At 51.3% G+C, this 12540-nt stretch overlaps 1 protein-coding gene across 1 annotated transcript in view; it reads right to left on the reverse strand.

Annotated features, from left to right (window-relative positions):
• LOC146865664 (myosin-6) overlaps positions 1-12540 on the reverse strand; it is a 353172-nt gene that overhangs the window by 255440 nt on the left and 85192 nt on the right. The window contains exons 3-5 of the mRNA XM_085632498.1: positions 9126-9334; positions 8835-8978; positions 2853-3009 (exon numbers count right to left, since the gene is read on the reverse strand). Coding sequence (XP_085488624.1) covers positions 2853-3009; positions 8835-8978; positions 9126-9326 — 502 coding nt within the window. The 5' untranslated portion in view covers positions 9327-9334. The remainder of the gene's footprint in view (positions 1-2852; positions 3010-8834; positions 8979-9125; positions 9335-12540) is intronic.

Here is a 12540-nt window from a genome sequence, read left to right on the forward strand (position 1 = left end):
GTGGTCCGCTCACCTCCTGGGTGGATGGTGGTGCCGGGATGTCGGGGCCGGCCAGGCCCGGGGTTAGGGTCGAGGGGAGGCCATGCGGCCGCGTGGTGCAGGGCCCAAGATGGCGGCTTGACCCGGCCGGGGAAGCCGGTGGGGCTGGACCCCGTGATGAGTAGGGGTCCGAGGGCAGAGGGTCCGTCGGGAGACGGGGTACAGGTGCTTGCCGCGGGGATATGCCAGGGGGGCCGGAGTTCGGGCCCTGTCGTGCGGGGAGGGAGCAAGCCCTCTGTGTGGCCTGTCCAACAATAAGTCTTCCTGTAGTATTGCCCTTTGGTAGATGGTGGAGGCAAAGAATCGTACCACAAGGCAAAATGGACCCCTGAGGTGAGCCCAACCTTTTGTCATTCCCTGAAAACTCACTGCTTCAGTGTGGATCATGATATTTACGGAAAGCTTCCACCTCTGTGTTTCTGTTTTGGTTGCCCCAGGCTGGAGTCAACCTTGCTGTGAGGAGCATCACTACCAAAGACTGTCTGGAGAGCAGCATGAAGAGAATACCTGAAAGGAGAACCAACCCATACTGGTTCTAGATCTCCCGTCTCCTTTGACTGTATAAAAGTGAGACCCGCTGACCTACTTGTTCCAGTTATCTTTGACCTAGAAAGCAGTGGCGGCTGCCACTAACAAAGCAGTGGCGGCTGCCACTAACAAAGGGTGGTGAGGCAGGTGGGGAGAAGGCAGGGGGCTGGAGAGTGAGCGCAAGGGGTAGGGGGTTACACTGGATGGGTAAATAATAATTTTTAAAACGTACCTGACGCTGTTGGCCGCCTCCCGTGTTGCTCTTGCTGGTCTTTTCCTGGGTCCCAGCAGCCCCTGGGACAGTCTCCAGAGCAGCGCAGGGATTGGTCTGAGCAGGAAAAAAGGATGCCCTGCTCAGACCAGGGAGTCTGTGAGGGTTTCTCCAGCCCAGCTGCTGAATGCTGGAGAAACCTAAGTGCACAAAACACACATGAGCACTTAGGGAGTGCAAAGGATCTCCTCCTACACCCGCCCATACCCTGCCCCTCCATGCATAAGCTGGCAAACTAAAAATAAAATTGTGGAAGAGCCACTACTGCTAGTAAGGGAGTTCTCTACAGAGAACTCAAAGGATTACTGTAGGACCAGAGCTAGTGTCTACCTTCCACTCAGACTCCCCAAGGTGAGGGGACATCATCTGATCTATCTCTGGTTGAAGGAGCGGATCACCTGTCTGGAAGCACCTAGAAGGCAGCCTGCTTGCTGAGAGAGGGAAAGAGCCTGCCATTTTTGCAGGGGGAGCAACTATCCAGGAGGAGCGAGGTGCAGCGGTCCGCAGGAGCGGAGGGCTAAGGAGAGCGATCTGTGTGTCCTGGTGTCAGCAGGCACCAGGTTCTCCCTTGCGATTCCTGGCAGGGATTCTGAAGGCACAGCGTAACCTGAGCTGCTACGCCCAAAGTAACCAACAGTAGCGTGACCTCAACCGCTGTCCCCACGTGGTAACAACGTGGCGTGACGTGAGCCACTGCGCCTGTAATACCCTACCTAAGACCGTGGTGTGACTTGAGCAGTGGACTCTCATCCACTGGGTGAGACTCACCTGATGCCTCACCTGCGGTGAAGAATCCATCCTGCACCTGGCTGCACTGATCCAGAGGCACAATCATGGAAGAGGCCAAGAAAGACTGCCGGCTCACGCTTAGCCCCAGAAGTGGAGGAGTGTTCGAGTCGTAGGAAAAGCAGGACGGCCGATGAGAGGCTGGCCTGATCCACAGACTCGTGGACTTCTTGGGTGAAAATCAGTGACTAAGATTACAAGCTATTACAAGAATGTTGGGCATAAACTACTCCTGAGCCAATTCGCGCTATGCATTGCCCAAGAGGGGGATGCACCTGAACCGAGAGGGAAGTAACCAGGAGCTGTAGCAGGGAGAGGCGTCAGCAAGGTCTAGCACAAGGACACAATTGATTTGTGGATATATCTGCGTGTAGTATTTAGTTCTAGAGTAATTGAAAAAAATGTTTATTCTTGAAAGACAAGCGCTGGATTTAACAGTCCTTCATTATACTAATGTGCGTTTGTTGAGTGCTGAACTCGGGCACCCCCATACTCTCCCCCTGAGAAGCTACCACTGAGAGTCAAGTGCTGAAGGGACTGTACGTGGCCCAGTTTGCAGAGCCATGGTTGGACAGACCCCGGGACATCAGACGCTACTGACCTCAATCCCTGCGGTGGTGGCCCAGTAGCCATGATTGCCCCATACATGGCCCCCTAAACAGGGTCTGGCAGAGTTAAAGGAGACAAGCAGGGGATGAGACATACTAAATGAAAAGGTGTTAGGAAGCGGTTTAGAGAACCGAGAGTCGCTTAAAGGATTGTTGGCTGGGTGGTTTGTGCGAAGGAGGTTGTGTAAGGGTGCTATAGCTGGCAGTTGTTGTGTTGTATTATTAGTTAGAGTCCAGAGTGTAAGCATTCATGCATCAACTAAGATACTGTAATGGTGTACACCGAGAGAAAATTGAAACAATAATATAATATAAACTAGAGTAACAGACTCGGTTTAAACAACAACCCTACACAGAGTGTAAGCATGCTGTGTGTAAATGTATGTACCGTTCTGTATTACGATACAGCGCACATATTGTAGACACAAGTGCTATATAAATGCCAGTACAATACAATACAAAACGTACTACGTTCAATTACACATTGTGAAAACAAAGCGAATGTAAGTATTTGCCTAACTCCGCATGAGGTCTAGTTATAAACAAAGAGATGTAAAACATCCATTCAGGAAACAAACAGAGCAATGGGACACCGCAGCATACAGGAGTTGGACTCTCACCTGTCAGCATGTACTGATAGGCGTTGTCAGAGATGGAGAAGATGTGGGGCGGAGCCTCCGAGCGCTTCTTCCCCCGGTAGGCAGAAACCACGTCTGAATCATACACAGGGAGCCACTTGTAGGGGTTCACAGTGACACAGAAGAGACCGGAGTAGGTCTATGTGTGCACACAGAAATAGAAAGGAAAGAGGAGCACAAACAGAATAAAAAAGTGGAATAGGGGAAGACAGTCAGTGGAGGAGAAAAAGAGGATTGAAGAGAGACTTCCTCCGCCTCCAGTGAGGGTAAGAATGATGTTAGAGTCTATTATATACCTTTAAAATGTAAAAATACATCACACGCAGATGATAACAATGCACTAGAGGGTCAGAACATCTTTAAAGTATGAAGATGCAGCATTAGAGTGTAATAACAACACTGCGGTTGAATAACACAGCACCACATAGTAACAACACTGCACTAGTGTGCAACAACACTACCAGAGTGCTGTAAGACAGTTCAAGAACACAGCAACATTCCCCTCGATGCTAATAACCTTACTAGAGTGAAGTAAAACATCACAAGTGCATATAGAGTGTAATAACAATACTAGGGTAAAAAATACAGGTCACCAGAGGCAAATGCCACTGAAGAGTGTAATAATGGCACTAGAGTGTAACAGCAGCATTACAGTGTAAAAAAATATCACTAACGTGTAAAGTGGACACTAGACTGTAATAAAATGGTTTCTAAAAATACCTCGGCCGGCGAAGGACGGGAGGAATGAGAGGGAAAAGGCCAACGAGGATTGCACCTCCCAACCATGATATACATTAAACAAGAAGCAAGTCTCTCTTAATGGCAAGAGTACTGAAGGGCATTATCCATTTTAATTATTACACTTTGCCTATCCTGTGTATGAGTTTTCATGGAAAAACAAAACATATTTCAAAAACTTATACGTAAGCCCTCACAAACCTATCCAGGTGTCTTGCTTCATCATAAGGCTTCCTCATTTATCAAAAATGATTGTAATGATGAATGGGCATTTTACTTTGTAGGAAGTGCTTATGCTGGATCTTCTGGTAAAGTGGGTTTTGGAATCTGAGACAAAAAATCTATGAGGACGTCTCAAGTACTCTTTTAATGAATTAAGACAAATCTAAATCAAGATGCATGGGAGGGTTATTACTCCTGCATCGATGGGTCTAGGTCGACATGTTTCTGCCAAATGTCCCGAAGTGGGGTCCATGGCATTCTTCAGGACGAGGATCCCTGCAATGTGTGTCAATGAATCGATAACACTGTGTTGAATTGTAATATTACTGCATGGCCCAATGTGTGCTCCAAACCAATCCCTGGTATCTAGTGGGTAGATCCCTGCTTGGGGGGGGGGGGGGGTCACCTACTTGCAGCGGTTCCCAAGCAGTAATCTACTTTGGAGTAGTACAGCTGGAAAGGGGACATTGTCCCACTTTGTCTGGTGCTCAAGAGAGTGAATTATGCCCCCATGGACTGACCAGACTGAAAGCAGTCAGCATTGAATACCTTTATTTGTGTGAGGTTAGCACGTTCTACGAGCAGATCGATACACAAACAAAAAAACTTCAATGAGTGATGGAATTTCTTCGTGCGTCCTGAAGTGGTTTTGTAAAAAGAAAATCCTTCAGGTGAAAGTGTCGATGGATTTCTAGCCACAGAGCAGAGGATGAGACGTTGACATCCTCTGCCCTTTGTAGGTACTGCAGTGGACGTGAACGTTTCATCCACCTCACATAAGCGGCATTGACATTTTTAACTTTACAATTTAGCACAGAAAAATGGTTCATGAAAGGCCACCTACCGCAATAGCCATTTAGTTTGAGGAGCTCTAGATATTTCATGAATTAATATCCTACAGGCTTCATCGGTAATGCCAGTTCAGGGAGGCAGCTGGTATCAGATTTAAACAATTGCACCCCCATTATTAGCCCCTTATTGTGAAGTGCTGCACCCACCTACGGCACCCTTTTCACAGCTCTAAAGTGACCCCTCCCCCCCAATGTCCAGGGTAGTTCGCTCCCATAAGTCCAGGTTGGCAAAATGTGGTACAGGTGCAAATTTCACTAAGAGATTGTCCCTGGACCACTGATGGATACATTCATATAGTACTTTAGCCCAAAACAAGGATAAATCCTTGTCGTGGTTTGGCTTTGCTCATGTTTGCAGTTTGTCAGTCTCTCACTCTACGGAGGCATGCCTTTCTGTTAACTGCTCAGCAAAGGACTCTGCCTGGTGGGTGCTAGCTTGTGTGTGCATTGATGAACACCAATCTGTGTCTTTGGTGGCATCTCTTTGTCTGCAGCAATGGTCCTGTATATCTCGCTCTCTCTCTCTGCCTACTTCAGGCTTTGGCAGACAGGATTGGTCAGGGTTTACCTCTGGGGTAGGTTTTGTGGCAGGTGCGGCCTCCAGGCCACTTGTCCCTGGAAGGTGCAGCCTCTGGACTTCCTGCATCAGAAGCTACTGGTTGAGACCACACACTGACTGAGTTGCACCACACACTGCCAGTGGCAGCACCAGTCCTCTGACTATGCCAGTGTGGTTTGCATAAAATTAGGCAGTTATGCTTCTTCATGCTGTTTATCTCTACTGCCCTCAAGGACAGTTGCTTCTTCTTGGGTGACACACACTGGGAGCACATCGATGCTTCTCCTCCTGAACAGACACTACTCTTTCAGGGCCAGGCACTCTCCTTCGTTGTCTGAGCGGACAGGCATGCTTTTAGGCACTAGGCAGACTCACAGCTTCTCCAGCACATTGCAATCATCAGGTGATGTCCCTTCATCTCTGGCAGAGTAGCTGGTATGCAGACACCAGCCAGAGCCACTGAGCAGCTTTGAGTAAACTGTTGAGCACTCCATTCCGTGGTCAAGAGGAAATTGGACCTGGGCAAAGTGGGGTGGTGTGGTCCTACTTTTATACTCACTTCCCAGATTAGGGATGTGGATCCACTGCCTAAGGCATTGAGGCCGGTCTGAGTTGGTTCTCTTTCAAATCTAATTTTCTGGCCATTTATCATTTGTGCAAGGTAATTGCTTTGACAGCAGGTAGCAATGATGCTTGCTCCAAGCAGGACTATCCAAAACAAGGTCATAATCAGGTTTGAAGACTCTGGACCGGACTGTCATTAGCCTTCCTAAACTAGAAATTCCTGACAGATAAAAGGGGGCAGACCCCTTAATAACAAAATGTGCTCAGTCAAACCCTTTCCCTCACCATTCACCAAGTGACAGTGCTCAGGAATATCTAATCAGAAATCCCTTTCTAAAAGGCCCTCATAGAAGTTTTAAGGGTAGCCCTGTCTCCACCCTCCATCACTTTAATATCTGGGTCTCCACCCTTTGGCTTGAGGAATGCAGGTGGTATACTTCTGCTTTCTGAGGAAAGCTGTTTCCATCCTCTATTTTGTGCCATGCTAAACCAGAAGAAAATGCAGAAAGGAGAATGGAGGAATGCTTTCAATAGTCTAACCACTGGCAATCGCTAAGGAAAGCATTGTAACCTGCCCACCATGCTACCTCAGTCTGGACTCAGCCAAATGCAAATTAGTCTTGACCAGGGGAGTAGCCAGAAAATTAAAATACCCCCACTTTAAACCAGACCTCTAATTATACCAAGTGAGCAAAGAAAGTAAGCCCGGCCCTTCCTATAATAGTTCTCTATACCCTTACATCCCCTCATCTGTCCATCCATCCTGCCACTGTTCCACCCATTCATCATCCTTTCGCCTCTCCACCCTTACGTTCATCATTTCATAATTCTAACCAGCCACTGAAATTCTAGCCATCGATCTGTTCATATAATCATCAATCTTTTTACCCATGCATTCACCTTTTCACCTTTTTTCAATCCATCCATCCATCCATCCATCCGTCCATCCGTCCGTCCAATGATCATTCACTTCACAAACAGATCTACAATCCTTTTTCTGTTCCGGCCATTCATCTTTTCACTCTCCTATCCGCCTTTCCATCCACTTATCCATCCCTCCATCAATAATTTCTCCCTTTGTTCCATCCTCTCACCAACTGATCCTTTCACTCTTATATCCATCCTTTCAACCATCCATCCTTGCATTCTCTTTATTTTTCTTTTCACCCACCATTCCTTTCACTTTGCCTTTCATCCTTCCTTTCATATTTCCTTCTTTGCACCTTTTATTACTTTCATCCTTTCTTCCTCTCCCTCCTTTCCAATTTCTAACTACCACAGTTCTTTCTTTTGACATATTTTTCCAACTTGCCTTTCTCTCTCCAACACTATTTTCTGCTCCCTTTGTACTTTTCTCTTTGTTTGCATCATTTCTTTCTCTCTCGCTCCTTCACTGAACTTGTTTTATGAGGTTTTATGAGGTTTTGTCTGCAGCCCTGAAGAGGCTAATATAAAACAAATCAACTTTTAGTGGCTACCCCCATTTAACCTGCAAAACAAAGGGGTTCACAACACCACTCGTCTTGGCCCTCCACCAATAGAAACATTCCAGCCCGAACAGCCAGGCTAGGTTCTTCCTGAACTGAAACAGAAGCAAGCCAAGACCGGTTCTCCCTTAACTGAGGTGGCATGTTGGATAGAAGAATGACGGGTTGGAATACGAACCCGAGCATTTGCCAGTGGTTTGATTTACTGCAAGCATTTCTCCCCTCGCATCTTGTATGTTCGATGTACCACCCTAAATATCTAGTATAGGCCCAAATGTCAGTGGCGTAACTAGGCCTTTTGCCGCCTGGGGCGGATCCAGCCATTGCCGCCCGCAGCGGCCGTAAGGGGGGGGGGGGGGGCTCTGGAGATCGAATTCTGTGTGTGCCGCCCTGCGCAGCTGCAGATAAGAGCATGTGGCTGCTGCCCTCAAAACCGTCCACCCCGACCCCCTTGCTATGCAACGTGGATCCCGTATTCTCACCCTGCCACTGGAACCAAACCATACCTGACTGATGAGCCCTAAAAAGGGCGACACCAGTCTCGAGTTGCTTGTGCTTATGTTCAGGGAGGACCTGGCCTGTAGTTCAGGCCATACTGTTCCTTTTGCAGCAGGGTCAAACTGACTTGTATATTCCTCAGTCCAAACTGAGGTGGCATGGTGAGCAAAATAACGATAGATTGGGATGTGGCCCTGAGTAATTACCAGTTGCTGAGATTAATTTAAGCATTCCATTCATCACTTTTTGTTTCAATGCTAAACCAGAAGCCATCCTAAATGAACCCCAGGGGGCCCAGCAAACTTGCTCACATTGCACACAGTCTCACTGTCATGTGTCTGCACACATACATACACATGTACTCAGCAAGCACCCTGGATGCCAGTGCAGGGTCTGGGTGGGTGCTAGACTGAAATAGAACTTTTAATCTGTACACTCCCGCCACAGCTTCATAGCAACATCCACGACAGAGAAAGTAAACCCTTATCATTAAATGGAAGGTATGCTTGGACGCCCCTCCCGCTCACAGCCCTTACTGGAATTTTGCTATTACCATGGACAGGTCTATGACTCAGCACACACACACAGGTTTAGCGTCATAACTGGGCCGGTAAAAATCACAATACCAGATTCACGTGCAATTCGGTCACTCGGGGCAGGATTCACACAGGGAGCATTCTCGTCCCAACACAGACTTGCGACGCGTCGGCCAGTGCAGTGGCGTCACGAGGGGGGTGCGGACCGCACGGGTGACACCATGAGTTACCGCACTGGCTGACACCAACCCTAGTGACGCCTCTGGGTCACTGCGCTCACCAAACGCTTTTCACACAGACCACACTGCAATTCAACATAGTTCCAAACAAGCAGCACATCGTAGGACGCCACGCTCTTCTACCCGTCCACTGCTACACTTAAGCACCACAGGGGCATATTATCAAGCCAGGCGATAATTTTATCGCCTGGCTTGATAATATGCCCCACAGTGTTTAGGTGCATCCGCAGCCCTAGCAGTCACAGCGTGCGCGCGCAGGGCTCCACTCACGTAGATCATCCAGGCTGCGTAGCGTTCTTTGAGGTTATACAGCACGGCGGGCTCGTGCAGGAAGGTCAGCATGGCCATGTCCTCGATCTTGTCGAACTTGGGGGGGTTCTGCTGGTGCACGTTGACGTCTTTCACCGTCAAAGTCTGTAAATAAGAAACAGACAAAAGAGAGAACCGACAATTCGTTTTGTCATCCCCCCTCTGCATCTGGCAGTAGGGCGCGTTCTGCTGGTCGGATCTGGGAATGTTGAGGACGTAACAAGCCCCATGGGCGGTGGGGTTGGTACTGACCTTGCCATTTTCTGTCTCGACAGTGAGTTTGTCACCCTCCCTGCTGATAATCTTGCCTTTCACGAACTCCTCCTTATCATCGGGCACGAAACACTGGGTTTTGATATCGAAGATTCGGGTTTGGGCTTCCAGGCGCTCCTTGTCCGACTTCCTCAGGAAGGGGGCCGCTGGCCCAAATTCAGCCATTAGTGCATCAGACATGGTGAAACCTGTGGAGGGCACGACAGTTTGTCCAGTCAGTGTCTCGAGGCGGAGAGATGCTTGAAGCGTGCTAGTGACTGCACCTCTGCTGACATTGTTCACACTCTTGTGACAGCACCCCCTGCTGTCAGTGTTCACACTCCAGTGAGAGCACCCCTTCTGCCAGTATTCATACTCTAGTGACAGCACCCGCTGCTGCCAGTGTCCACACCCTACAGAGAGCAACCCTTCTGCCAGTGTTCACACTCCAGTGACAGCGCCCCCTACTGCCAGTGTTCACGCTCTAGTGACAGCACCCCCTGCTGTCAGTGTCCACACCCTACCGAGAGCACTCCTACTGCCAATGTTCACACTCCAGTGACAGCACCCCCTGCTGACAGTGTTCACACTCTGTTGAGAGCACCCCTTCTGCCAGTGTTCACACTCCAGTGACAGAGCACACTGCTGCCAGTGTTCACACTCTAGTGACAGCACCCCCTGCAGTCAGTGTTCACACCCTACTGAGAGCACCCCTACTGCCAGTGTTCCCACTCCAGTGACAGCGCCCCCTGCTGACAGTGTTCACACTCTGTTGAGAGCACCAGCGCTGACAGTGTTCACACTCCAGTGACAGCGCCCCCTGCTGACAGTTTTGACACTCTAGTGACAGCGCCCCCTGCTGACAGTTTTGACACTCTAGTGACAGCACCCCCTGCTGTCAGTGTCCACACCCTACTGAGAGCACCCCTTCTGCCAGTGTTCACACTCTAGTGACATCACCCACTGCTCTCAGTGTTCACGCTCTAGTGACAGCACCCCCTGCTGTCAGTGTCCACACCCTACTGAGAGCACCCCTTCTGCCAGTGTTCCCACTCCAGTGACAGCGCCCCCTGCTGACAGTGTTCACGCTCTAGTGACAGCACCCCCTGCTGTCAGTGTCCACACTCTACCGAGAGCACCCCTTCTGCCAGTGTTCACGCTCTAGTGACAGCACCCCCTGCTGTCAGTGTTCACACTCCAGTGACAGCGCCCCCTGCTGCAAGTGTTCACATTCTAGTGACAGCGCCCCCTGCTGTCAGTGTTCACACCCTAACGAGAGCACCCCCTGCTGCCAGTGTTCACGCTCTACTAAGAGCACCCGTTCTGCCAGTGTTCACACTCTAGTGACAGCACCCCCTGCTGTCAGTGTTCAAAACCTACTGAGAGCACCCCTTCTGCCAGTGCTCACACACCAGAGACAGTACCCCCTGCTGACAGTATTGATGCTCTAGTGACAGCATCACCTGCTGTCAGTGTCCACACCCTACCGAGAGCACCCCTACAGCCGGTGTTCACACTCTAGTGACATCACCCACTGCCTTCAGTGTTCACATCCTACTGAGAGCACCCCTTCTGCTAGTGTTCCCACTCCAGTGACAGCGCCCCCGCTGACTGTTCACGCTCTAGTGACAGCACCCCTGCTGTCAGTGTCCACACCCTACCGAGAGCACCCCTACTGCCAGTGTTCACGCTCTAGTGACAGCACCCCCAGCTGTCAGGGTCCACACCCTAAAGAGAGCACCCCTTCTGCCAGTGTTCACAGTCCAGTGAGAGCGCCCCCTGCTGACAGTGTTCAAGCTCTAGTGACAGCACCCCCTGCTGTCAGCATCCACACCCTACTGAGAGCACCCCTTCTGCCAGTGTTCACACTCCAGTGACAGCGCCCCCTGCTGTCAGTGTTCATACTCTAGTGACAGCACCCCCTGCTGTCAGTGTCCACACCCTACCACGAGCACCCCTGCTGCCAGTGTTCACACTCAGGTGACAGCACCCCTTGCTGTCAGTGTTCACACTCCAGTGAGAGCACCCTGTTAGACGGACCGGGAGGGTCGGCCGAGGACAAGGGGAGAGGTCTCCGGGGCGAGCCGTCTCCAGCGATCGTACAGACGAATAACTTCCCCCCCACAGAGGTACACCACACAATGATAAGGTTTTGACGTTCTTTATAAGCAATCTTTAGGTACGATAGAATGGTACAAGGAGGTCAGGACTCAGGGGTCCCCTCGATTCTAGTCTCTTGGTTGGGAAAGGGGGTAGCGGGACAGTCTTGTTACCAATCTGGTAGCGGAGATGGTATGATGAATAGCTCACAATCCTCGAGCTCGGCGTTCTAGATGGACGGGCCGCGGCGGCGCCAGCAGGTCCCGGTGAAGGTGGTCGTTACAACGGTCCGCGGTAGCGCCAGCAGGTCCCAGTGAAGGCGGTAGTTACAACGGTCCGCGGCAGCGCCAGCAGGTCCCAGTGGAGGTGGTAGTTACAACGTTCCGCGGCAGCGCCAGCAGGTCCCAGTGAAGGTGGTCGTTACAACGGTCTGCGGCAGCGCCAGCAGGTCCCAACGAGGATGGAGGATGCAGAAGGCCGCGGCAGCGCCAGCAGGCAGGACGATAGTTCGCAAGGCAGGGCTACGGCAGCGCCAGTAGTCCGTCAGGGATGAGTTCTTCACGGTGTCTCTCGACTCCAGGATACAACTGCCTTCCTGCTCTGGAGCTGCCCCAGTTATAGGTCTGGCGCCCTTTGATGTCCGGACCCTCGCACTTGGCGGTCGGGAGGTCCGGGATGAGGGAGTCCAGACACCCAGCAGGGGGGTGGAGCCAGCGCCCGGGGGAGCTGGGGGGCGAGCGGCACCTGGCGGGGGAGAGCCATCGACACTTCTTTCTCCCATCGACCTGCCAAGTGGTCCGTTCACCTCCTGGGTGGATGGTGGTGCCGGGATGTCGGGGCCTGGCCAGGCCCAGGGTTAGGGTCGAGCTGAGGCCACGCGGCCTCGTGGTGCAGTGTCCAAGATTGCGGCCGGGCCGGGCGAGGGAGCCGGTAGTGGTTCGGCCCCATGATACAGAGAGGTCCGGGGGCAGGAGTCCCGTCTGGGGACGGGGTGCGGGTTGTTTCTGTGGGTAACACCTGGAGGGCCGGGGCTCGGGCCCTGTCATGCGGGGAGGGAGCAAGCCCTTCACGTGGCCTGTCCAACATGCGTCCCCCCCAGCTAAAGGCGGGGAGAGTCACCCATTCTCTAGGGGACTCTCCTCGTCGAGGCGGAAAAAGCGTGACAGGCCATCTGCGTTGGCGTGGTCTTGGCCCGGTCGATGTTCCACAGTGAAGTCCATCCCCTGCAGGGAGATGGACCAACGCAATAGTTTGGGGTTTTCCCCACGCATCTGCATTAGCCACTGCAGGGGTCGATGATCTGTTTGCACCCGGA

Source organism: Triturus cristatus, chromosome 2_1, assembly GCF_964204655.1.
Source record: "Triturus cristatus chromosome 2_1, aTriCri1.1, whole genome shotgun sequence".
Classification (NCBI taxonomy): domain Eukaryota; kingdom Metazoa; phylum Chordata; class Amphibia; order Caudata; family Salamandridae; genus Triturus; species Triturus cristatus.